Source organism: Medicago sativa, chromosome 8, assembly GCF_051527215.1.
Source record: "Medicago sativa cultivar Bolivia chromosome 8, Bolivia_mono, whole genome shotgun sequence".
Classification (NCBI taxonomy): domain Eukaryota; kingdom Viridiplantae; phylum Streptophyta; class Magnoliopsida; order Fabales; family Fabaceae; genus Medicago; species Medicago sativa.
Window position 1 is genome coordinate 82,843,980 of NC_140756.1, and position 27,529 is coordinate 82,871,508.

Here is a 27,529-nt window from a genome sequence, read left to right on the forward strand (position 1 = left end):
AACTTACACTTCTGTGAAAGGTGAAGTTAACTTCTTACCGAACCGAATCACTATTATTGGCTATTTGTGGATGTTTATGCTTTCTCTCGAATAAATTCTAAACAATAGTTGTCATTTAAAAGATGATCTCATTTTCTTCTTCTAAATAAGTTCTAAGCAATAGTTGTCATTTAAAAGATGATTTCATTTTCTTCTTCTAAATAAATTCGAAACAGTAGTTGTGATTTAAAAGATGATCTCCTTATCTTCTTCTAAAAATTTAAATTAATAGTAGTCACCTTTCAATGTCAAATAAGTTTCACTTTCAATTTGAGATTGTAGCATATATATGTATTATTCAGCAGAATAAGTATAACCACAGCTGGTCCAGGTTGAGTTTTAACTCCGAATTTACTTTATTTGACTTGCATGAACAATTATGTATCCTCCTCGTTGACGTTGTGATTAATTGGTATTTTTTGAACTCATTGCTGATTTTTTTGCTTAAAGCTAAAATTATTTTGAATTTCAACCTTTTTCAGCAGGGACGGAGCCATGAATTAAGCTTAGAGAGATCAAACTTAAAAATTTAATTCAGGAAAGAAAATATAAATTTTCAAATGCACGACCTTATGAAAAAAATTAAGAAATTATAAGATATGTCTTGAAGCTAAGTTAATATTATCAAACAAATAAAAATAGAATTAACATTTTCTTCTAATAAATTAATCTTCATGCTTTATATCTTGGTTAATTTTCATTGAGTCAATGGTTCTTCACTCTGCTTTTTTCTATCAATCTGATGTCCTTCGCTAATGCAAAATTTTATCTTTTCTTATTTATTAGCTTTAAGGATCCTGGTCCTCATGGGAATGGGAGGTACTCAGCTCGCATGTTACCTGAAGTTGGTGCACAGGTATATTCTTGCTGAAGCCATGTTGGAGATATAGAATTCAGAATTTTAAATAGAAATTTTACTTATTTTTGATAGAATGAGATGATTTCATGAGTTCTAATATTTAAGACTCAAATTTGCATGTTTCTACAGGAGAGTTAAAGAATCTTAGAATTCTTGTTATTGATGCAAAGGCAAATGATATTGGTGTTATGTTGTGCCTGCTTTAAAAGAATGCTGGAAAGAAACACGTTCCTTTTTGGTGCTGTTGACTAATTAAGCTTGATGGGTTTCAAGTACATGATTTTAGCATATTAATCAGTCTTGGTAGATTTTGATATATATCTATCTTTTTAGAAACCAATCAGCCTCTTGATAAAATGTATTATGTATATCATTAATCTCATGCTATAAATTATTTTTATATTAGTTTGTGATTTTTTTTCACATAACTTCCCTTCTACTTTCTACATACCAGGGATTGGATTTTGCTGAAGAAAATATCAGCTGAATATACTGAGGCAAAAAATGTAGCTATAAAGGTATTTATTTCATTTGTATGCTATATAACAGGGTTTGGGAAAGGAACATTTTCTATATCTTGGAAGTATTTTCTTTTTTGTGAAGCCAAATCTGTGTTTTACCTGTCATTCGCTAGAAATGAACAGGGGCTGGAGCAATTACTTCTACAGCAGTACTCAGATGATGATTAACTTAATCAAGACTGAAAACAAACATCTAAGTTCTAGTTTCTAGTTCATAGGGAATTTCGTAATATTAATTTATAGCCTTGTATACATTGTACGTGAAGCAAAGGAAGACCTCGAAAAACTAGAAGAGAAACTATTAGAAAAGACTTGGAGATTAATGAGGTGGACCAAAATATGATTTATGATAGAACATTATGACAATATGTCGTAATTTGATCCATGTAAATGAATCTACGATCTCCACTCTCCACTTAGTGAGATAAGGCTTAGATGTTGTATAGATTGCATGTCATTTCAAAGAAGGATGTTTTCTAATAGAAGATTTAAAGTCCTTTGCATTCTGAAGTATCACATTTGAATACTTGACACAAGTTTTTTAAAAAATAAAAAAATAAAAAAAATCTTACATGTAAGTTGTAACCCATGAGGAATACGTGATTTTACAGTAGGGGTAAAACTATACTCTTTTTGTTTTGCATTCTAAAGAAACTCGCGAAAAATACGATATCTAGTATTTGTAGAAAATGACTAATTAAATCAGAAAGCAACATAGCTATATTTGAACAAAACATCAGTGAGACTAAGGGACAGGAGCATAATAAATAAAAAGATTGCACAACTAATTTTAAATTCTCATTCAAATTCAAAAGGGTTTTTTACACCTTTCCTTACGATTTATTTTCATATATTGGGTTATAGCCTTTAATGTAGAACAAGTCCTAAAACTCGTTACAAAATTTAATACAAAGCTAAAGTAGTTAAATCTTGCTTTAAGGAACGTAGTATCTTATTGGCTTAATTGATCCTTTAGTCCTCCAACTTATCAGGCTCGCTAAACAGAGGGAGAGGCTGAGAAAGACGGATCTCAATAATTTTGCTCCATGTGCTATCAATTAGCAGCTCTTTCAGATATAAAGTAGGCATAGTTAGCCTAACAGTTTGAGTTAAAATAAAAGGAAATGCTTCTGAGGGGCTTTCCTTCAACCATTTCAACTCTGTTATCAACAATTCCACCAATTGAAGGATTTCATTTTCGTTGAGAGACATAAAAAACATGGGTCCATGCCTTTGTAATCTATGAGCCAGATCCTCCCTGACAACATAAAAAACATGTAGCAAATTATTACCATTGAATTATTCCTTCAACAAGTAGTTACATAATGATCATAAAAAATATTGCATAGCAAAAGGGATAGTTATGAAGAAAAGAACTACAAAAAGCTTTAAGTATGAAGAAAGTTTATGGATCTCTACATTTGGTGTAGATGTGGGCTCCTCAGCAGCTAAGAAGGGAATTTCAAGATGCACCTTCCAGTTTCTATACCACTCGGGAGGATATTCAAGAGGCACCCGCGCCTTATTATACCAATCACGAGGAGAATTGAAATATTTTCCAGTAAGATATTTCCCCTTGAGCATTGAAGACCACCGACATACTATAAATGCTCCTCTGCTGACATAACCATGATCCTTTCCTGGACATGCAAGCAAGACGTTGTCGTTCCTCCTATAAAAGTTTCGAAGCAATATGCAGGAGAAGTCTATGTCTTTATCACCAGATATCAAAAAGCGGTGTATAGGTGAGGGATTTTGAGAAAACCAATCCGCAAAGCATTTGTTCTTGTTCTTTCCACCTGTAACAGAGAAGTTAAAGGATTTGTTAGCTGCACATCCATCTCAAACCATAAGAACCAAGCTCCATAACAAACAAGGACACTACATTCAAACTACAAAAGAGTCGTCTATCTAATTGTGATAACTAAAGAGCAATGTTCAACATTTCAAAAATTGATTCTTGATATGGGTGTATTGAAATGGAGTTTTAAAAAACCTTGTTTCGACTAAATAATCTTGCGGTATTTAATCGGCACTTTTATATAATATAAAAAATTCTATGGTATTCAATTAGGATTTTCAAGATTTTATAGAGTTTCACAAAATTTAATTGTATTCATTTGGGACTTTTTACAACTTAAAAAAGAATCCGTCGGTATTAGAAAGAAAAAAATAAACACGTATTTTGATGAATTAATTACTTTACTAGATAGATTTTGTATAAGACTTTTTAGTACCGATAATATTTAATTAAATAGTAAACAATTATATTTACATTGTAAATATATTCTAGCTTACTCTCTAAGTTACTTGCGATAAAATATTATGTAGAATATTCCTTTTGCAATCTCCTATATAATAGACCTTCCGTAGTGTTATAGTGTTATTCAGACATAGTTTTTAGCATATGTCTCTCTTTTCTCTCTTATTCAAGAAGTACGATCTATAAACACTACACCCATCAAACAATCCCACCTAAACTCATGGGACTTTTTAACTCTATCATTCCCTGCTTGTAGACCTCTTCAAGTGAGTATTTCTATCTCTCTCTTCCTTTTTCTACTCAAAGTTTATCCATCATTATAACTCCTATCATATGTAGAGAAACACTTGTGTGGACCAGGACCAAGAATTTTGGTTTGGTCACACACAAAGAGAGAAGAGAGAAGAGAGAAGAGAGAGAAAATGGAGAAGAGAAAAGAGAAGAGAGAGAAGGCAAATTCTTGTGTGTGTGACCAAACCAAAATTCTTGGCCCCGGGTCCACACAAGATTTTATTTTTTGGCCCCGTCCACACAAGATTTTCTCTCATATGTATTGCAAATAATGTGATCAGCAACTGCTCTTGATTCTGCTCTCAATTTCTTATTCTCGTTGTCAGCAAACTTTGTTAGGTGCTCTCATTATTTTTACCCTTGGTATTGTAACCATATAGAGATATTGATCAATGATTAAAAAAAATTTGAAAAACAAAAAGTATAAGGAGATCACTTAAAAGAAAAAAGGTAAAATTCTATTGCAATAATAATCTTAATAAGTTTTCTCTTTTTTTTTTGATGAAGTTTCTTTTGATGTAATTGGTTTATGCCATAATAATCTTTTTACACTTGCTTTTGAGACTATGAAGTTGCAGTGAAATAAATAATAATCGTACTAATTTTACTTTTCTTTATCTCAACATTATCGTTTTTTGTTATTTTTGTCTTTGATTCTCTTAAATTTTGAATGTATGCTAGCGATCATCAAAGTCTTATCAAATCTCATAAGGCAAAAAATCCTTTTTAAATAATATAAATTCTTATGATACAAATCCTTTAAAATCGAAACAAAAATGTTTTGAAAGCTCGGCAGAGTCTTAAAACTCGGGAAATTCCTCCAAAGTCTTTTAAAATCTATTGGACTATTTTCCTAATAAAACGATCCTAAAAAATCCAAAACCAATACACCCCTTAATTTCTCGGAAAGAAAGAAAAACAATAGAATTGAAAATGAAGATGGTAATAGTTTTAGTTATAAGGTAAGAAAAAAGAACCCGGAATGTGGTGGAGATCAATGCCAAATAGGAGAAGTGCTTCTTGTGTGATCGTGAAAGTTGAGAAACATCGCCATAAGCGTCAATATGAATTGGTCCCTTAATCCCGTTGGCTCTAAGAACTCCCATAATTGAAGGTGCTACATTCAAAAAGCTAATGCCGAAGGGACGCCACGAGTTTGTCAAAGTCCCACCATACCGCAACCCTAATTTTAAAGTTATGATCCCAATGAAGTTGCGATTCGATGACTTGGGCTCTTCAAAATGACTAGCACTCGGTCTATTTCGACTTAGCATTGCTTTTCCAAAATGTCCACCAACTACTAATCCAACAAATCACACCTCGGTAACTCCGTCAACAAGGCGGTCATCGGCATAGGTACCCTTATGAGTACAGAGTAATCTCTCAAATCGAGGATCCTTTGCAATCCCGTCATTATAAAAATGATAAATCGGTATAGCCCGAAGCTAAATGCAGGAAAAATATAATTCATTTTACGTAATAACAATAGAGAGGAAAAGGAACGAACCCGTATAACTTTTGTGCATGGGAAAAGGGTAATCTTCGGAAAAGGAGTGTAGAGTAATGTTGGTTGAATTAAAAGCCTCTTTGTTGACATCACCATAAGCGCGAATATGAATTGTACCCATAATCCCGTTAGCTCTAACGGCTGCCGTAATTGAAGGTGCTACCTTGGAAAAGCTAAACTCGTAGGTACGGACAAATTGTCAAGGTGCCACCATACCGAAACCTAAGGAGGTGAAGAAGATGATAATGATGATGATGAGAACCTACGCACTTTACGTTGTTTTTTGATTTCCAAACCGTTGTATTTGAATTTCCAAATTCTATTATCTACCGAAGTTGTTACTAGGTTGAGTCAAGACCGAGGTCGCTCTCTTTAAGACGTTTCGTGGCACCGCCCAAAATTGTGCAAGACGGACTATCAACCACGCCGCCTCCAGATAAAACAAGTCCATCTACAACCGTTCGATTAACTACCGCATTATAGAAAACCGTTCGAGAATTACACCTCCAATATGGTACCAAGACCATTCTTTTAATACCGAAACCACTTTAATATGGTATTGTTACCACTCTGTTATGGTGCCGAGACCACTCAAATATTGTGCTATCACCATTCTAACTTTAATTTCTCCAAAACATCAATATGGCACTACGACCACTCAAATATGGTGATACCACCATTTCTCCTTAAGTAGAAAATTATTGAAATATTTATATACCGTTAAGATCATTCTTAATTCCGACGGAACATTATTATTACGAAAAGGGACTATGATCTTAATAGTACTCTTTATTCCGAAAGGACTTATATTATCGAATGGACTATGTTTTTAAGACCATTCTTAATTCCGAAGGGACATTAAACCGAAAAAGGACTATGGTCTTAAGAACACTCTTAAATCCGAAGGGACGAGAAAAAGGAGATGAAGAGAAGAAAGACTCGTCAACACAAGTCAAGAAAGGGAGAAGAGAGAAAGAGTTCCCGACAACTCAATGAAACTCTTTGGTGTTATTTTTGAATCTAGGTGAACTCTCCTTTTATAGGGAGAGTTTGTAACTAATTTGGAAAAACTTAAGAATTAAGTAAACTTAAAAATTAAGCAACTCACAGATCACTCAAGTAACAAACTAATTGGATAAGTTCAAAAAGAAACAAACCCACTAACGAAAGAAAGATAGGAAATTCGGTTGGATTATCAAGCTTATCACAACAAACATAACCTAAAATTATGTGAAGTGATATCCATGAATAAATAATAATAATTATTATTTTCATCATTATCGATATTTAAAATTAAATACTGCAATTTAAACACTAATGTGTGTTATATTTTATGTGGGACCCTCACATTCTATTTTTTTAATTCACACAACACTAGATCAAAATTTAATCACTTGTGTTTAATCTTCCAACCTTCCAATTTCTTTCCAACTTCACACCAATGTTCCAACACTTTAAACCTAGTAAAAACCTTGCGAGAAATACAAGAAAGGAGAAAGAAGAGAGTTTTCAGAAAAAGAGGAAACATCGTCGAGGAGAAAGGAAAAGAGCGTTAAGGAACAGAATAGTGGCGAAGTGAGAGATATGGCGGCCGCGAAGTTGTGATCGGAATGAGAAAAGAAAGGTTGCAACATGAGTGAGGGAAGAGAAATAACACGAGGAAGTTATCTGCTGCTGCAGTTTCTGCTGCAAACACAATAACCGTTTGATCAGTCCAATGGGTTGGATTTATAGCATAAAAACACGGATTTAAAAATTAAAAATAAAAAACGTAGTTTCAGCGATTAATAATATACGCGACCCTGGCTGGGTTCTCTTTCTCCTCTGTTTCAAGTTGTTGGGGGAGTGAAAGATGCATTCTTTTGTTTGTTTGTTTTCGTGTATGTTGTTATTTGTATGTGGTTATTTGTAAATATGTTACTTAAAAACCTTATGTGTGAAATTGAATATGCAAATGCAAATTAGTGTCCATTGGTGGAGTGTTCTGTTTGGAGTATATGGTGGTGACAGTGAAAGATGTAACACACTAACCAACCATTTGATTTTGTTTTTACATTATAGTATGCCATGTTGTATACTGATTTCCTTGCTTGGTGCAGGATATGTTGCTGTCAAAAGAAGAATTAATGAGAGTATTGCCTGATATGAATTCTATAAGTTCTTACATCAGCATCGCTTGATATCTAAAAAGCAATAATCATATTAATCAAATTGCATCTAATAAATAATTATGCCATGTGTAAATTGAGCATCTCATTACATTACAATCGCAAATTGTATTTGCTTCAAGTCTTTATGGCTTGGCCAATGTTATAGTATCATCGTCCTCATCAAGTTAATATTATAAATATGAAAATGAATCATCATTCTTGGTAAAAAAAGTGAATCATCAATCAAAATTTATCATCAATAAACTAGTGAAACTTGTGATACCAAATTGACTTGAAGGTTCGTCAGTTTTCTACAAACTACTATGAGCTTACCATAGATGTTTGATTGTATGCATTACTAAGCCATGTTTGTGCGTTTGTATTAGGCACCACAAGTTGTTTTTGTGTTAGTGAAGCACTTGTAGTAGGCACCACAAGTTTGCTTTTGTTATTGTGAGGCACTTGTATTCAGCTTTATACAATTGGAACACTGTTTACCGTTATTGATGTACATGGGATAAAATTATAAACGATGGAAATAATATAAAAGGTGAATTAATGTAGTTGGCCAAAGCTAAAAATAAAAATCAATAATTTTAAGGGTTACATTAACCGGTGCCCTTAGAGGACTAGTTAAGAAACAAAAATGGTATGTTTGCATTGAATTTAATAATTTTTTAACTTTTCTAAAGTCAAATCTATCATTTTTCGTCATTTTCCAATACAACATTTCTAAATTTGTCTTCTCTTAGCTAATGCCCTAAGAGCAATGTTAAAGAGTGCCCTTAAAGCATTGATTAAGAGGACAAACCTAGATATGTTGTATTGAAATGATGAAAAGTGACAGATTTAACTTTTTAAAAATTAAAATATGTTGAATTCAATAAAAATTTACTATTTTTAGATTCTTTAACTAGTGCCCTTAGTAAGTAATCGGTTAGCATAATCATTTTACAATTTAGTACACATTTTTCAACACATTTTTTTTATGGTTAAATATGTTTTTGGTTCCTATAAATATACCAAATTTTCGTTTTAGTCCCTCTAAAATTTTCCTTCAACTTTTAGTCCCTATAAAATTTTCGGTCACTACTTTTGGCCCCTATTTTTAAGTTAATTTTAGTATTTTTTTTAATGAAATTGTGCAGAAATGTGTAGAATATTGTAAAAATATTTTCCATAAATTAAATATGAATTTTTTTAACCGTAAAAAATATAAAAATTCATATTAAATTCATGTTTTGTTAAAAAATTCTAATTTTTTGTGGAAGAGATTCTTATAATATTATTAATTTTTCCGCAATATTGTATTAAAAAATATGAATTTTACATATGAGTTTACTTTAAAATAAGGACCAAAAGTGAAAATGGAAAATTTTAGGGGACTAAAAGTTGAAGAAAAATTTTAGAGGACTAAAACGAAAAATTGGTATATTTATAGGCATCAAAAACATATTTAACCCATTTTTTTATTGGTTAAAATTCGTCCCACCAAATTTAGGTGGGTCCCACGTGTTTTGGTAGAAGGACACACGTGAGAGTTTAACCAGAAGAGTGTGCTTTGCTTTGCTAGCGTTCCTCTTCTTCAAAGTCATCAATTTTTCCTCATTTATCACCGAAATCCCTCCCTAATCGCAACCCCGCCTTGAAATTACGCTCTACTCTGCCTTCGACGGCAGCTACCTCTTCATGCAGCGGCCAGAAGTGCTCACGCTGTGATGACGAAACAAGCGTCTAACCACTCTGCCTTCTCTTCTCACTGTTTTTTTCGCTCAATTCTCTCTGCTAACTGGTAATTTCACCTTCTTCTTCTTCTTCTTCTTCTTCTTCGGTTGCTCATTAACTGTTTGATTCAATGAATGAACACGTTCTTCTTGCTTTTCAAGGTTTATCTATGTACTATGTTTTCACCTTTTTCACAACTTCCTGCTACAGATTTCTCTGCTGCTAATTAGGGTTCTTCACCATGAATACGGATAATTACAAGAAGGACATTGATGAACTTATAGCTCAATTCGCTCAGGCATTCTTCAAATTTATCATTTGTGCTTTCCTCATTTTGAATATAACGACATTGTTTCTTGTTGTTGTGAGCATACTTCATTGTTTTTACTTTAAAACCAATATAGCTTTAGAATTGTTAAGGAACTGTTTGATGTTAAATATATAATGTCCAATTTTGTTATGGTACCTCTAAAGCAAAAACAGTATCATAACTACGGAATGAAACCTAAATGCAACATGGTTTCAACTTTCAAGGGGCATCACCTAGATTGTATTATATTAGTTTACTAAGTAGTTATTGGGTTCTATAACAATAATCAAACTAGTATTGACTAATTTACTGTGAGTTAAAAGCTCATTCAAAAAATTTACATTTGCATTGAAAATATATGAATGCTCATTCTGGCCAAGAGGCTATTCAGAGCATCACACATTAAACTTTCAAAATAGCCTAAAATAACAATACTGCTGGTAAAATATTCCGAGAAAAGTTTGTATTCCAAATATTACAATGGAAAGGACTATGAAATTCATTCCTTGATTACCATTCTCATAATGCCTTCGTAGGCCAGCTGGGCCCTTGTTCCCTAAAAATTCTGAGGCTGTAATATAACAGATACTTGTTAGTAAATTACTGTTTTTAGAAAACCACTACTCTTGTTACCATTGATTTATAAAGTTGTCACAAAGTATACGATCAGGAGGTAATACCTCATCCTTCTGTACTATCTTTATCTGAAAGAAGATTAGGGTTTGTGAGAAAAAGGTTCTGATCTTGAAAGTTTGAAAGGAGACTGTTTGGTTGTTTTGGTGAAGCTATTTTAAAAACTGGTTAAACGGAAACAGCTTGTTTCAGTAACTTAATTAACTTTTTTTTCCTTTTAGCTGTACCAGTTTGGTTTTATTCAAAACCATTTTTCAACCAGTCCTACTTGTTTCCTATTATTCGATTATTAACAATCAATTTTTGTTGTTCAATTTTGGTTAATGACAGGATGAGTCAAAAACTTTGGCTGATATGAAAAGAGTATGGATTTCTAAGAAGTTTTCCTACATTTATGAAGCTTCTCCTTCTAAAAACTTGGCCTTCTTTATGCAATCTCTGTATGCTCATTGTATAGGTACATGTTTACCTGGGATATGCAGTTCTGATTTTAACTATTTTTATATCTATTAGTAAATGTAAGCTTGCGTTCTGAATTTTTCTGGGTAATTTGGGTGTTGAATTGCTTTATTTTGTGCTGAAAAGCACAGACAAATTAAAAATCACAATGTATTAGTGAATATTCAGCAGTATTTGATAATTATGTCATATTGTAGAGGTTTTACTTTTAGCCTTTACCTTTTATTTCAATATAGAAACTCCTTTATATTCCTATGCAGGTTACATGGTTAGCAATGGTTCTTTATCACACAGACTGGGTGGCCTGTATTGCTTGTACTGTCTTTACGAGACTCAACCATTCAAACCTCCTTTTAAGGTCTATATATCCCTTGGTATGACAATTTTTCAGTTGAATCATAAGTGCCATACAATTATTCTTGTTCGAAGGAATGAATTATTTGATTTGCTCGTAACATAAGCTTTAATTATGGTTTTGTATTGACTCAATTGAGCTGTATAAAGCTACACATGTATGTTTCTATTTTCTGTTTGCGGTTTCATAGGTTCACTATTTTTATCTCTGATTTAGTATTTGAATCAACATGTTTTGTACAATGAAAATATGTCTAGATTCATGTATTTAATATTTTTTTTTTTTGTTAGGATGGTAGAATGACATATACATATTGTAGGCGCGCCGATGATGCTTTCTAATATGGGTGTCCAATGGAATTTTATTTTGGTGAAATGTCTTCATGGTTATTGATATTTTTTGACACGGCACATGCATTTGGTAGGGTAGATGCTGGCTTTTTTATATGATAGGCACTATGACATGTGACAGAAGAAATCTTCATCTTACTAATTTCTTAATATGTTGTTATTCGGTGTCCCTAATGAGTCAAGCTTCATTGTTCCGAGTGGTATATACAGTCATGCATATGTTCCTAAAATTTCATTTGATTGATAATTAATTAAGGAGAAATGAATATTATTTAATTTAATATGAAAACTTTGAATGTGTCATAACATAAAGATGATGTGGTTTTATGAGAATGAGATGATTTCGTGAGTTTTAATAAATAAGACTCAAATTTGCATGTTTCTACAGGAGAGTTAAAGAATCTTAAAATTCTTGTTATTGATGCAAAGGCAAATGATATCGGAGTTGTGCCTGCTTTAGTCAAAAGAATGCTGGAAAGTAACACGTTCCTTTTTGGTGCTGTTGACTTAGCGGAATGTTCTGCCACAGAAACAGTAAACCAACTCGAACAATTACAGAAGGCCCGTATTCAAGCTGCATATGAAAAGTAAATCACCATATTGAACTTTTGAACTTATGCTCAATATCCTTCTTTCTTTGTCGTGTTGTCGTGTTAGTGTTTTAACCCAACAAGTTATTTGTTTGAATGTGTTCCATGTGGATGACAGGTTGTTTGATAGCATGCCAATTGAAAACTATGTCCGCATGGACCTTGTAAGTTTCCAGTTCTTTGTGACCACAATGATTTATTCGTCAATCTTTTTCAACTATGGTATTATACAGTCAGCTTAACATTAGGAAGATGGAACAAAAACAGATGTCCATATTGAACTTATTGGGTTGGGGGGTATTTGTTGGTGACTAACCGAGCTTGATGGGTTTCAAGTACATGATTTATTCGTCAATCTTTTTCAACTATGGTATTATACAGTCAGCTTAACATTAGGAAGATGGAACAAAAACAGATGTCCATATTGAACTTATTGGGTTGGGGGGTATTTGTTGGTGACTAACCGAGCTTGATGGGTTTCAAGTACATGATTTTAGCATACTAATCAGTCTTGGTAGATTTTGATATCTATCTTTTTAGAAACCAATCAGCCTGTTGATAAATGTATTATGTATATCATTAATCTCATGCTATAAAATATAAATTGTCTTTTTATTGGTTTGTGATTTTTTTTCACATAACTTCCCCTCTCCTTTCTACATACCAGGGATTGGAAGTAGACCTCAATTTGCTGAAGAAAATGTCAGCTGAATATGCTGAGGCAAAAAATGTAGCTATTAAAGGTATTTATTTCATTTGTATGCTATATAACAGGGCTTGAGAAAGGAACATTTTCTATATCTTGGAAGTGTTTTCTTTTTGTGAAGCCAAGTCTGTGTTTTCCCCGTCATTCGCTAGAAATGAATTTTTTTTCTTAATTTGTTCAAGTCCAAACTAATGTTGATTTCTGACTTGCTAAACTAATCTGAACCTATACAACAATCGAATAAAAAATAATTTGTCCACCAAATGTAAGTGAAAGAATGTGTATTTTGAACATTTTGTTTTTTATCTATGGTAAGACTGGATGGGGAGTAGAAATGAAAATATTAGAGAGAGAAGACCTAGAGTAGAAAAGATGATGGAGAATAGGCTTAGGTGGTTTGGGCATGTAGAGAGAAGACCTAGAGATTTTGTAGTAAGGAGAGTGGATCAGATGGAGGAGAGTCAGACCCTTAGAGGCAGAGGAAGACCTGGAAAAATTATAATTCAAACTATTAGGAAAGACTAGGAGATTAATGAGTTGGACCAAAATATGGTTTACGATAGAACATTAGTGGGATAAAGGCTTGGTTGTTGTTGTTTTTTATTTGAAGAATGATAAGCTATGTTTATTGAGGTTTGTGGTTCTCCAAATTGATTTGATGAAAAAAAATCTTTAATGAATGACAATATGTTGATGTCAATCTCTTACAGTTAGAACTCCTGAACTTTTCTTTGAGGATTATTTTAAATGTTCTATCTAGTTGTTACAATTTGTCTGATTCATGATACATCAATTTTGACCATTGTCTAAATCAATTGGTGGCCCTTGTCTTTTTTTCTTTCTTAAAGAAGCAAGCAGTATATTGGACGTCCAAAACATAAAACACATATCAGAAGACAAGGAGTTGATAGGAGATGTTGTGGAGAAGATTGCTGATGATTGGCACGTCCAGAAACAAACATTTTATAAAGAAACGGGATTGGGAGAGACCGACGAATATGAACAGGAGCTGGAGCAATTACTTCTACAGCAGTACTCAGATGATGATTAACTTAATCAAGACTGAAAACAAACATCTAAGTTCTAGTTTCTAGTTCATAGGGAATTTCGTAATATTAATTTATAGCCTTGTATACATTGTACGTGAGGCAAAGGAAGACCTCGAAAAACTAGAAGAGAAACTATTAGAAAAGACTTGGAGATTAATGAGGTGGACCAAAATATGATTTATGATAGAACATTATGACAATATGTCGTAATTTGATCCATATAGCTGACCCAATAGTCTCCACTTAGTGGGATAAGGCTTGGATGTTGTTGTATAGATTGCATGTCATTTCAAAGAAGGATGTTTTCTAATAGAAGATATAAAGTCCTTTGCATTCTGAGGTATCACATTTGAATACTTAACACAAGTTTCTTTTTAAAAAAAATAAAAAAAAAATCTTACATGAAACCCAATAGGAAGACATGATTTTATAGCAGGGTAAAATGATGCTCTTCTTGTTTTGCATTCTAAAGAAGCTCGCGAAAAATACAATGAGGGTACCTAGCATTTGTTGAAAATGACTAATTAAGTAAGAAAGCAACATAGCTACATTTGAACAAAAGGCTGCTCCAAGCTAGATTTGGAGTATTTTGCTGGTGTAGTTATTGACTTGCTACGGAGTATGAACACCAATTTCGATTTTCTCAAAGAAAAATACCACCTGTGGAATTTCATAAACTGAGGAGGGTTCACAAATAATGTTGTAACACAACAATAAAGCACAGCTGGTACAGAGACAATGAATGTGAAAACACGATAAGTGGAAAAATTAAATGATTGAAAACCACTCCCTTTCTTCTCTTATCCTCTTTGTGTACAACAAAAGACATGAGTACAAAAAAAATTTTAAAAACCAAACAAAATTTTATTAATAGATATAAGGTACCAGTGGTACCATCAACAGAAATTATACAGCTGAATAAAAGTATCTTATGAGGCACAAAACAATCAAGCTCCACTTACAATCATACCAACACCCTATACATTGAGACTAGCTACTCCCAAAATTACACATACATAACAAAGATAGCATAAGATAAATGACAGTGAGCCATTACTACTCAATATTAGCCTACACCTGCTGCCAAAAGATCAAACTACACCAGCAAAATACTCACAGCAGTTGATACACTAATGCCAAATAGTGATATAAAGATGATAAAGCTTGAATAGAATCGGCACAACTGAATTTGAGACTGGGATAATGAAGTGATACTGCTCAAAAATTAGCCACCCCTGTTAATATGTTGACATATGCCCAAGCCAAGAACTAAACAAAATTTAGAGTTTAGACGTTCCATACAAACTCAAACATCCAACAAGCTGCAACTTTGGAAGTTGGCTCCAATCTGTGGCGAGGGATATGCAGAAGTTGGGGAAAGGTCACACCAAACCTGATATGGAGAGTCGGTCAAGGGGATAACATTAATTTTTGGAGCAATGTGTGAGTTCCAGGCGTTGGCCCCCTAAACTCTCTACAAATCTGCCAATGACGACTGATGATGATATGTTGACTGTCAAAGAGTTTGTAAATGATGAAGGGGATTGGAACCTTAGTCTGCTTGTAAATCTTCTCCCTCCTTGCATCATAGAGCAAATTTGATCCTTACCAGCACCTCACTCTGAAGCGCCAGTTGATTCTCTGGCCTGGGCAGGGTCTCCAGATGGAGAATTCTCCCATGCTTTGGCTTACGAATTGATTCTCAGTCTTACCCCTTCTAACCATTCCAATCTTTACAAGTGCGTCTGGAAGTGGCAAGGGCCGGAGAGAATAAAACTTTTGTTGTGGAAAGTGGCTCGCGGAATCTTACTCACCAATCTCACTAGGAATTCCAAAGGTATGGCGCCAAATGATCTTTGCCCCATATGTAACGCTGAACCGGAGTCCATTATTCACACAATCAGTGACTGCCATTTAGCTAAAGCAACTTGGAACAAAATTCTTGGTAACATTTCTCCAAATTTTTATAACTTTGGTGATCTGCAACATTGGCTTTTTTGGAATCTTTCTAGAAGGGATATTGAGGATTGGAGCACAGTTTTTGCAGTTACTGTGGATTGTCTGTGGTGGGCTAGAAATAACTACATTTTCAATAACATAACCCTAGATGTTGTGACTTCTACCATCCGAATCAACACTATGGTCACTAATATCAAAGAGGCTTGGACTGAATTGAATCTTAGGATTCCTAAGTCTAATAACAGCAGCGCAGCTTCGTCAAATCAAAACTGGATCCCTCCTAGTAGTGGAACTGTCAAATTAAACTGTGATGGAGGAGTGAAGGATTATGAGCTGCATGCGAGGGAATTGCTAGAGACTCAGCTGACACTTTTCTTTGGGGCTTCTCTGCTAAATTGGGTCAATGTTCTGTTGTTCAATATGAACTTTGGGCAATTTTAAAAAGTCTTGAAATAGCTAAGGTTAGAGGTATGTCAATTTTAGCCATGAATCTGACTCCCTCATGACGGTAAAACTAATTCAACAAGGTTTCTCTAGCTCCCATACTTGTTTCAGTCTTGTGTGCAAGATTTCCAAGCTTTTGAAGGAAACTAGAAGCCCTAACATTCTGCATATATGTAGAGATGCAAATGTTGCAGCTGATCGTATGGCTAAGGAGGGTTTCAATACCCCTGATGTTTGTATTTATAATTCTGCACCTTCCTTTATATTTGATAATCTAGTTTTCTTGGTGGGGCTTTGCCCCATACCATTCACCCAAAAAAAAAGAGCTGCAACTTTGAATTGAGCCAAGGGCACCTTAACTGCAAAAAGATTAAATTGCCAAAGCTAAACAAACCACTAAACTTTAGTGTGCCACTAGTATAATTCTAGTGACAACAGCCTAAAAAGAGTGCACTTTTTAGAGGATTGAAAGTCCTTTTTTTAAAAAAATATCTTGTTTGAACACTGAACACAAGAATTTCAGCGAGGTTATTTATAAGCCTAAATTTAATACCATGAAAAGAACATGACATAAAATGACTTAATTGTAAGCTTTTAAAAAAAAAATGAGTTGTAGCCAATTGTTCCTATAGCAGTGAACAAATTGTGTATGCAGAGCAGAAATTGAACAAATTGCTATTGTTCTGTGATAATATATTTAGTGAAAATTATTGTGAAGTACCGTATATAACGGTGTTATAGCAGCGTTGCGTAGTGCAATTTGAACAAACCGGTATTTTCTAGGATTCCCAATTGACAACATTGCATACATGTAGCATTTGGAGAGTCCATGAAACACAAATAAGGTGGAGCACTTATTTTAATTCATATATTCCAAGGACATGCAAGCAATCTGGCTTGATTCATACACGCTACTAGACTAATAACTTATTGAAGGCATAAGATAGCAGTACAGACTGAATAAACTGTTCTATTCATTCCCACATATTACAAATGAATCAGTTTATCCATATTTCAGTTAAAATAATTAAAGAATTTAGGGTCATGTTAACCAAATGCCCCCGGGGCACTAGTTAAGAAAACCATAAAGAGAAAGTTTTAAATTAAAAAAGACATTTTATTGACTTTAAAGGGATTGACAACACAATTTCCAATGCAATTCATACTATATTTGCTTCTTAACCAAGGTGCCCGGGGGCACCGGTTAACATTACCCAAGAATTTATTATCACCACTTTCACACAAGCTGTTGCTATGAACTCCAATTTCGATTTCAAAATAAACAAAAAAAGTACCAGTACTAGTCTACTCTTGTGGAATATCATAAACTCAAGTTTCACCAATAATGATAATTCAATAAATCACAGCTAGTACAAACAATGGATGTGAATGAATACACAATAAGTGGAAAATTAAATGATTGAAAACCCTCCCCTCCTCTCTCTTCTATTATCCTCTCCATATTACAACAGCTACTTTAAATCTGACTAAAAAGACGGTTAACTAAGTCATAACTCAATCTGAACATGGTGAACACATTGTCCCTCCTGTGGCAAATAATCTATTGCGAAACTCAACAAACCAGAATCATTATCATACTCAAAATCTACAACACTGTCTTCCAACAAACACCTTGTTGGTCTAGCTGAACAATAAGCACCAAACTTGCCACACCCCTTAATCTCCAAGCGAACAGCATCGTCCTTGTACACAAGCCCCTCAACCGCTCCACCAGCATTGAACATGTTCACAAGCCCAATAGGAGCAAACCTATGTCCAGAACTGAAAACCTTAACAGGCGCAACAGCAAATACCTCGTGTTCCAACACCTTCAAGGTCAATGGCATAGCAACGTTATGAGGAAGAACCACAAGCTCACGGGAATGGTGAGCATAAAAGGCACAGTCACCGTTCCAATCACCGTCTCCAGCAACAGCCTCTGATATCAGATGAACATCCCGTCCTCTAACATAACCAGTAAGAGCAGCAGAATCCGTTTGATGAAAAGCATTCTTCCTCTCATTAGCACACCAAGCAGCACCTTGACAATTATACACTCCAAGCACCCCACCATACGCATTCATGTTCCATATCTTAAGCAAACTCACACCATCACGGGCCGGATCATTAAACAAACAATCTGCAGTCGGCCTTCCAGGCAAGCGCGCCCTTAAAACCGACCCATCCGGCAACACCATCTTTTTCAACAAATCAAAGTCATGATTCCCAGGCTTATCACTAACATAAACAGGCCCACCACTAATAGCCCTGGCCGAACCATGATACTCAGCCGCAGGATGTAGTGAATGAAACATATCCCAATCTGGCTGCATAATCTCCCCAAGAAAAATACTATTATACGCAACCGAAGCAATGTGGATTGTATGTGAAACTGGATCACGCGGATAGAAATCATCAGAAGCTCTAACAACAGCCGCTTGTTTCGAACAGTAAAGTGCATCAGTATTATGACTCATACACGCGATGCAACCATTATCCGAAAAGTTTCTTGCAACAGAAGCATCTAAGGCCTGATGATACTGTTTGGTAATTTCAACTCGGCCACCTAAGCCGGCCCCTAGTGTCTCCAAAATACACTGCACATCAACTTTAACACCATCAACACCAGCCCTTGAGAGATACTTATGTAAATTATCATAGAAACTAAAAACCTTCTTTGGGTTCACTAAACCCAAACCCTGAACCGCTAATGGATCGGTTTTCCACGTCGGTTCATTCTCTCTAACACCCTTTGAAATCTCAGGGTAACTCATCACTGAACCGTACTCCTCGGTTTCCTTCAAACCCGGTCTAACCCCTCCCCAATAACCCGTTATAGCATGCCAAACATAAACAAATTTCACACCATGCTTTTCCTTTGCAATATTCACAATACTCTTTATACCTACTTCTGGTTCCTCCTTGTTCTGAAACTTAGGATTTTCTTTAATATCAGTTAACCTCTGCAAAGAGGAAGAATCCTCCAAATCACCGGCGACAGATTGCCATCCGTCGTCAATGATAACAAATTTTGGCGGCGTTCCACCGCCGGAAAGAGACTGTAAACCATCCTCCACACCTTCCTGAGTAACATCCTGATAAAACGCATCCCAAGTACACCAACCAAAGTAATCAACAATTCCAGGAAGCTTCTTCTCATGACGGAGCCGGAAAGTTTTAAGATGATTCCTCACCGCCGTGAAAGCATTGTGAATCGTCGCAAACGGATCGGTACCAGCACTGATGAACAAAGCATGTGAAAAGGACGACGTTTTAGTATCAACGTCGCCGCTTTCAATGCAAAGTTCAAGATTTTCGTTAGAAACATTTCCTTGAAGACAAGCTCTGAATGAGCCTTCAACAAGAGGAAGAAAAATGGTGTAAACAATCTCTGATTCTTCTTCAAGGTGGGACCCATCTTTGGTTTCAACCAATAAGAATTGAGTTTCAAATGGAACTTCACTTCCTTTTTCTCCCATTCTTTGTGCCATCCACCATAGCTTGAAACGGAAACACGCCATGAATCTAACGTTTGTTAATTTTCCGAGTGAAACCACGTGTCTGCTATCTGAATTATCCATTTCTGCTCCGAGAAAAACTCCGTCCACCGGTCCGGTAGTAGCTGCTGACGTCTCAGTTACGTTGGCGGATACTCCGGTTAGAATTGCCCGATCTTTTACCATTAGTTTCCCGTCGGAAACACGAACAGCGGGTTTGATCGTCATTTCTTCTTCAACCTCAACCTCTCTTCTCTACAACGGATAACAAAATTTAAATATAAAATAATGAAAATGGAGGTTGAATTTGAAATGAACAGCATGTTGTTTAGTATCACGTTAGATATGTCAGAATCACGATAATTTTACAAAAGTTAGTTATTCCGTCATATTCATTGTGATATCAAATATACACAAAATGAATAACTAAATGTTGTTGTTTCTACAGTACCTTAAAAGAAGAAATTAATGGAAATGTTGTATTTGAATAGTGTTTTGTAAAATCTGAAACATGAAACAAGAAATGTATGAATAAAAAGTAAAAGGAACAAAAAAGAATTACAGGATAAGAAGATTAAGATTGAGAAGAGTGTGTACCAGAAATTTGGAGATGATTTTTGTGGTTGAGATATTTGAATAATACAGTTGGATTATTATGACTATGAATACGTGAAAGGAATGTGTGATGTTGTTGTTGGGAAAGAAATGGATTGGGTTTGATATTTATAGGAAGAGAAGAAGAAGGATTATAATAACATGAGTTGAACACCATTGTTGTTAACATGTTTCTCGTCAAAGTGTTGTTAACAAGAACTATCATAGTCCTCTGTTTCCAACTTTTTCCAGTTATTAAATAAATAAATAAATAAATATTATTTAAGATCAGTTTCAGAGAATAATTTCATATATATCTTCATAGAGTAATGCAACGTTACATATATACACAAGACTCCCTATAGTTCCTCCTCTATTAAGGGAATGACAGCTGCCAATTAACTACACACTGTACAATTTACTAATTTACATTTACTGCTATCATAATATCTTACTGCCTAATTTAGCTAACAGAATAGTTGACTTATCTTAACACCCCCACTCAAGTTGGTGCATGGATATCACACATTCCCAACTTGAATAATGACTCATTAAACACTCTGCTTGTCACTCCTTTGGTGAGAACATCGGCTAACTGCAGTTCCGATCTTACAAAGGGAAAGGAAATTACTCCGGCTTCAAGCTTTTCTTTGATGAAATGTCTATCAATCTCTACATGTTTTGTTCTATCATGTTGGACGGGATTATGAGCAATTGCTATTGCTGATGTATTATCACAAGACAACCTCATAGCTTCCTTTGGTTTAAAACCCATATCCGACAAAACATTTCGTACCCACAAAAGTTCACATACCCCAAGTGCCATGCCTCTAAACTCGCTTCGGCACTAGATCTTGCTACTACCGGTTGTTTTTTACTCCTCCAAAGTTACAAGATTTCCTCCTACAAACGTAAAGTAACCAGAGGTAGACCTTCTATCATTTTTCGACCACCGCCCAATCGGCATCGGTGTACCCTTCAACCTCTAAGTTTCCATGATTTGAGAACAAAATTCCTTTTCCTAGGAGTAGACTTCAAATATCTCAAAATCCTCTCAACAAGATCCATATGAGGTTTGCGTGGATCATGCATAAATTGACTAACAACATTTACCGCATAGGTAATATCGGGACGTGTATGAGACAAATAAATTAATTTTCCCACTAGCCTCTGGTACCTCCCTCTATCTATGCTAGCTGAATTTGAACATTGAAAAAGCACATGATTTTGTTCAATTGGGGTATCAACTCGGTTTACACCCAAGCAACCCGTTTCGTATAATAAATCAATAGTATACTTTCTTTGACATAGAAAAATACCTTGGCTTGATCTAGCTACTTCAATACCCAAAAAATATTTGAGGTTTCCAAGTTGTTTCATCTCAAATTCGGATGCAAGATATTTTTGCAAACTAGAAATCTCATCTTGGTCATTTCTGTAACTATCATATCATCTACATAGATAATTAAGGCCGTAATTTTACCTTCTCCTTTCTTCAAAAATAAGGTATGATCATAGTTACTTGCTCTATAGCCAAAAGCCTTCATAGACTTGGTGAACCTTCCAAACCATGCTCTTGGGGATTGTTTTAATCCATACAAAGCCTTCTTTAATTTACAAACCTTCATTCCATTTGAATTTATCATGGACTCTGCCATACCTGGTGGAAAATCCATATAAATTTCTTCTAAAATTTCTCCATGTAAGAAAGCGTTTTTCACATCAAATTGTAGAAGAGGCCAATCTTGGTTTGCTTTGCTAGTGACAAAAGTATTCTCACGGTGTTGAGCTTGGCTACCGGCGCAAACGTCTCTTGATAATCTACACCATAAGACCGAGTGTAACCTTTAGCAACTAGGCGAGCTTTATACCTCTCAATACTTCCATCGGCCTTGTGTTTTATTGTAAAAACCCATTTGCACCCCACCGGTTTCTTCCCTCTTGGTAAAGTCACAATATCCCAAGTGTTGTTCTTTTCTAAAGCCGTCATCTCCTCGCCCATTGCTTCGGTCCATCTAGGATCCGCCAAAGCTTCCTGTACATTACTAGGAATAGAAATTGAGGATAATTGAGATACAAATGATGCATATGACCAGGGATAACTTGTGAGTTGACACATAATTACTAATGGGATATTTAGCTTTGGATTGAGGGTCCGGTTCATATCCGACAGAGGTTGACCACGATTAGGCCGGGGTGGAAGAATATATTGGACGGTAGTCGACTCGGTGTTAGGTGTGATGGTGGTCTCATGTAAACCAGATCAATTTCATGATCGGTTTCGGAATTAAAAACGGGATCATGTAAGCCAGATCAATTTCATGATCGGTTTTAATTAAAAACAGGATCAACTTCATCTCAGTATGTGTATTATCAAGGATAGGATAAAGAGATACCTCTGAAGAGTCATGTTGAACCCTGTGGAGAAGATTGAGCTAGTTGGATATGATCGGAAGACACCGTATTATCTAAAAGTGGAATGTCCATATTTAAGACCGGCTCACTTCCCAGAGTGATCCCCACAAGATAATTTTACATTTGAAATGTCAAATAAACTAATATCATGATGTTGCACTTCATTTTCATTCCCCCCGAAGTGTAGAATTGAAAAAAAAATTATCTTCATGAAATGTTACATCCATAGAAATATAAAATTTCTTTGATGTGGGATGGTATGCAAGATAACCCTTTTGAGTTGATCCATACCCAACAAAAACACATTTAACGGCTCGTTCTTCAAACTTTGTACGTTGATGTGGGTGTAAGTGCACATATATAACACATCCAAAAACACGAGGAAGTAAATGAACAATGGAAGGAAGAACACAATGATCGACAACACATCTAGAGGTCTTCTAAAGTTAAGCACATTAGAAGGGGTTCGATTAATCAAGTAAACGGCAGAGTTCACAGCCTCACCCCACAAATGAGATGGAACATTACCATCTATTAAGAGTGATCGTGTCACTTCTAATATGTGTCTATTTTTCCTCTCGGCCACTCCGTTTTGTTGGGGTGAGTAAGGACATGTAGTTTGATGCAAAATGCCTTTAGAGTTCATGAACTCTATTAATTCCTTTTTAAAATATTCCCCTCCATTATCGATCTAATCACTTTTATACATGTGTTAAATTGTGTAACTATCATTTGATAAAAGGAGCGAAACACATCATACACATCACTTTTATGTTTTAACAAATATACCCAAGTTACCCGAGTACAATCATCAACAAAACTGATAAATCATTTTTTCCCATTATGCGTAGATTGTGGGGCGGGGCCCCAAACATCGGTATGTACTAACGAAAAAGGAAAATCGGTTTTTTTATTGCTTAAAGGATAAACGGCACGATGACTTTTTGCCATTACACAAGTTTCACAAAGAAAATGCGAAATATTGCATTTATGAAATAACGATGGAAATAATTTCTTTAGATAACTAAAAGAAGGATGTCCTAATCGTTTATGCCATAGCCAAATTTCCTTTTTATTTTTATCTTGTATGTGATCACTTGCAAGATGAGCCAATGCTCCATTATGGGTTTGTTGTGAAACATTTTCAAGATAATACGATCCTTCACTTTGTCTACCACCGCCAATCTTCTCCTTGGTATGTATATTCCGTAAAAGACAAATGAGTTGGGTAAAACATAGCAACACAAGAATGTGATTTGAGTAATTTGCCGACGAGAGAGAAGGTTACAATTCAAAGTAGGAACAAATAAGACATCGTATATTGATAAGGAGGGTGAAAGGGATACAAGACTCAACACCTTCAATAGGAGATGGGACTCCATTGGCATTAATAATGATTGTTTTAGAATTAGAACCACCAGAGAAAAAATTAGTAAATACATGACGCTCACAAGTCATATGGTCAAGAGGTCCCCGTATCGATTATCCAATCTCTACCCCTAGTAACAACGAAAGATTAAGAGCAGAGTTAGATATACCCGATTTGGTTACGAATCCCGCAAATTTCGTAGAATTATGGCTCTTCATATTTTACGCCTTATTGCTTTGGAATTACTTTTTCCTTTTGGATGCCAATCCGGATATCCATGGAGTTTAAAACATGCTTCCACTACATGATTATCACCATTACTGGGTACACTTACGAACTCCTTTCTTGGGATACTTCTTCACACAGAAAACGGACCCCTCGCAGGCTCACTACCAAGCATAGCTTCTTGGCGATTTGCTTCAAAGACAAACAACGATTGCATACATCGATTGAACATTTGGGAGCGGAGTGGTAGCAAGGATACGACCACGAACTCCATCCAAATGTGAATCCAGCCTCGGCCAAAAAAACATAAACTCGTTGGGAATTAACCATCTTGTTATACTTCTCAACATCTTTAGGGCATTCCATGGTACAATCATTAATAGCATCATACTCTTGCCATAACCTCTCGCAATTTACTAAAGTATGTAATAACAGATCCACCATTTTGTTGAGTAGAGATTACCTCACGATACAATTGATATGCTCTTGATGCATCTTGGTTTACCGAATACGTCTCCTTCACGGTTTCCCAAATTTCCTTTGCCGTAGCCAAGCGAATGAAGAGGAATCTGGTTTCTTTGGTCATAGAATCCAGAAGCCAAGACTTGACCAAGCGCTTTCATCTTCCCATGTTTCATATTCCTCGGATTTCCGGTCTTTTGGTGCAGCCTTTGTTCCGGTGACGTAACCCCAACGTTTTCTCGCCTACGATCTTGTTTTGTGCATTCAACGACCACTCGACATAGTTGCTGCCGTCAAGTCGTTCCGGGGTTAGTGCATCATGATAGTGGATCGCAGCGGAAGAATTGGGTAACGGTTTCTCCGTTTATCATTCTCGGAAGAAGCCATAAGAAATTATTCAAAGAAACCAACAAGCACCGATTCCTATATTGTAGAGCGGGTAGAGAAGTCATGATCAAATCTCGTGCTTCAAGCCATTCCGTCGTATGTCATGAGTATCTTTAGGTTACCGAATACACTTTTGGATGAAATTGAAAAGATGATGAACAATTTACGGTGGGGTCATGGTGGTACTAGTAATAGAGGTCTAAATTGGCTATCCTGGGAAAAACTTTCTCGTTCATAAGAATAATGGTGGTAATGGGCTTCAAGGATTTGGCAAACCTTTTAATGTGGCAATGCTTGGTAAGCAAGGGTGGCAACTACAAACTAATCCGGAAAGTCTCGTTTCAAAAATCTTTTAAAGCTAGATACTACCCGAATAAGTAGTTATCTAGATGCCAAATTAAGGTCATAACCCTAGCTTTGTTTGGCGTAGCATACATAGCGCCAAAGTGGTGGTTCGACAAGGAACAAGGTGGAAGATAGGCACACGGTTTTAATATTCCTATCATCGCCGAACCATGGATTGGGTCGGGATCCGCATCCCCCCCATTGGTGATGATATGTTGGCTCTTCAACCTTACTCCGTGGGACATCTAATTGATCAAGAGGTGAAAGCTTGGAATGAGCCGTTGGTCGCGTCGGTTATTTCCAAGAGAGACGGCCTTAAACATCTTAAACACCTCCCTCCATCCTCGAGTCCGGATGGATAAATTGATATGGAAGGCGGAGAAGAATGGACACTACTCGGTAAGAAGTGCATATCGTTTATGTATTGAAGAGGTTATAAATAATGATCACTTGCGCAAACCCGGGTATTGGAGTGGTATCTCGGGAGGCGAAAGTTCCCCCCAAAGTCAAGAATTTGGTTTGGAGAATTTGTAGAGATTGTTTTCCAACTCGAGTGAAACTGCGAAGCGAGGTGTTAACCGTCCTTCGAGTGTGTTAGATGTGAAGATCCCCATGAAGATAGTTACCACATTCTTTTTCACCGCCCAATAGCAATTGAAATTTGGCGTACATCGAATATGTGGCATTTAATTTCTCCATGCTTGTATCGCCTTGATAATGCACTCGATATTATATTCAACTTATTGCAAAAAGCTACTTTGCGGCTCAAATGGAGTATATTGCTACTATTATGTGGAGTATTTGGAAGGCTAGGAATCTCAAGTTATGGCAACAGTGTCGATTCGATCGTAACAATTTGGAAAGAGCAAGACACTTATTAGAAGGCCGGCGAACCGCCAATCGTAAGCGGTACCTAAAAGGCATGACAATTCCACTTCCATTCCGAGCTCTTCCAACAATATGGACGCAACTCTTCGTTGGACGAAACCAACAAGCGGAAGATTCAAGTGTAATGTAGATGCCTCCTTTCCAAACGCCACAAACAAAGTTGGAATTGGAATGTGCATCCGAGATTCGGATGGGAATCATATTCGTTCTAAAACCATGTGGTTCGGTCCGGCTTGTTCTACCGATGTTGGGGAGGCCACCGGGATTATTTCATGCAATTCGGTGGATACATGAACTTCAACTCACAAATGTTGACTTCGAAGTTGACTCTAAAAAGTCGCCGATTACTTCAACAATGGCCGAGGAGATATCACCGAGTTTGGGTCCATCATGGAAAGTAGTATCTACTTCCTTAACAACTTTTTAACAAACTCTCATGTCGAGTTTATTAGGAGGCAAGCAAATGAGGTTGCTCATACTAGCTTCCAAATCTTTCAAAAAAAAAAAAAAAAAAAAAAGATCAGTTGGTCCAACTAGTTCTATCGCCACGTTGGATCCACGCATATTCAATTCAACTTGCTTACCTTAATTATCTTGCGAAAAACATTTGGGAAGAATAAAAAGCTGAAAATGTCATACTTTGCGACATGACATTTTTGGACACATGAATAATTTCCATTGGGTGGAAATAAAATTTTGGATAGAAATTAGAATGAGATAAGTATATTTATATTGACTGTTGTATACGTGTAGTCGTAGCTGTAGAAGTAGTAGAATCGTATAGTCGTAAATTATGGGCTTGCTTTGCGAAGGTTAAATACACAACCGCGTTACTTATTTGCTTAAGCTTAATTTCATGGGGTTGAGGTTAAGTCATGTACTAATACGTGTATATATACTCCTACGTAGATAAGCTTTTGAGGTTTAGTTTAAACTTTAAGTATTTAATTAATGGTTAATCAGTGAGAATTTTATTTTTCTTTAATAGTTCCGTGGCTTGTTGAAATTTTGGAACAATTATTGGAGATTGATCATGACATTGGACCCATTCGTTATGCCACGAATGCTAGTATGATTAGAAATGGCCCACTTGATTGTATGTTTGATGTAAACGTATTTTGGTGATAAAAAAAAGTG

At 35.6% G+C, this 27,529-nt stretch overlaps 2 protein-coding genes and 1 long non-coding RNA gene across 4 annotated transcripts; 2 read left to right on the top strand and 1 right to left on the bottom strand.

Annotated features, from left to right (window-relative positions):
• Window positions 1-201: 201 nt before the first annotated feature.
• Window positions 202-1,929, top strand: LOC146902292 (uncharacterized). Its single transcript, XR_015023350.1, has 3 exons — window positions 202-370; window positions 826-895; window positions 1,028-1,929. It is a non-coding gene; the product is annotated as an uncharacterized LOC146902292 (long non-coding RNA).
• Window positions 1,930-9,179: 7,250 nt separating this feature from the next.
• LOC146902293 (Small nuclear RNA activating complex (SNAPc), subunit SNAP43 protein) lies at window positions 9,180-14,140 on the top strand. The gene is made up of 8 exons (XM_085733014.1): window positions 9,180-9,422; window positions 9,566-9,653; window positions 10,629-10,755; window positions 11,018-11,131; window positions 11,851-12,049; window positions 12,171-12,216; window positions 12,720-12,795; window positions 13,607-14,140. Exons 2-8 carry the CDS (start codon window positions 9,597-9,599, stop codon window positions 13,807-13,809), a joined length of 822 nt encoding a protein of 273 aa, XP_085589140.1. The 5' UTR covers window positions 9,180-9,422; window positions 9,566-9,596; the 3' UTR covers window positions 13,810-14,140.
• A 3,404-nt stretch (window positions 14,141-17,544) lies between these two features.
• On the bottom strand, window positions 17,545-20,530 carry DIN10 (Raffinose synthase family protein). Of its 2 annotated transcripts, XM_085733012.1 has the most exons (3): window positions 20,305-20,530; window positions 20,159-20,211; window positions 17,545-19,962 (listed from the first exon to the last, which is right to left on the bottom strand). In XM_085733012.1, the coding sequence occupies exons 1-3, from the start codon at window positions 20,525-20,527 to the stop codon at window positions 17,719-17,721; spliced, it is 2,520 nt and encodes an 839-aa protein (XP_085589138.1). In that variant the 5' UTR covers window positions 20,528-20,530; the 3' UTR covers window positions 17,545-17,718. The 2 variants fall into 2 exon arrangements, with proteins under 2 accessions (XP_085589138.1, XP_085589139.1); XM_085733013.1 differs by lacking the exon at window positions 20,159-20,211.
• Between the last annotated feature and the right edge of the window lie 6,999 nt (window positions 20,531-27,529).

Excerpts from the sequence above, each read along its gene's own strand:
- LOC146902293 (XM_085733014.1), top strand. The coding sequence starts at position 9,597 with ATGAATACGGATAATTACAAGAAGGACATTGATGAACTTATAGCTCAA. Across the intron at positions 9,654-10,628 it reads TTATAGCTCAATTCGCTCAG|GATGAGTCAAAAACTTTGGC; the intron begins GCATTCTTCAAA and ends GGTTAATGACAG. Across the intron at positions 11,132-11,850 it reads TAAGGTCTATATATCCCTTG|GAGAGTTAAAGAATCTTAAA; the intron begins GTATGACAATTT and ends ATGTTTCTACAG.
- DIN10 (XM_085733012.1), bottom strand. The coding sequence starts at position 20,527 with ATGATAGTTCTTGTTAACAACACTTTGACGAGAAACATGTTAACAACA. Across the intron at positions 20,212-20,304 it reads AAATCATCTCCAAATTTCTG|ATTTTACAAAACACTATTCA; the intron begins GTACACACTCTT and ends TTCATGTTTCAG. Across the intron at positions 19,963-20,158 it reads CATTAATTTCTTCTTTTAAG|AGAAGAGAGGTTGAGGTTGA; the intron begins GTACTGTAGAAA and ends TATCCGTTGTAG.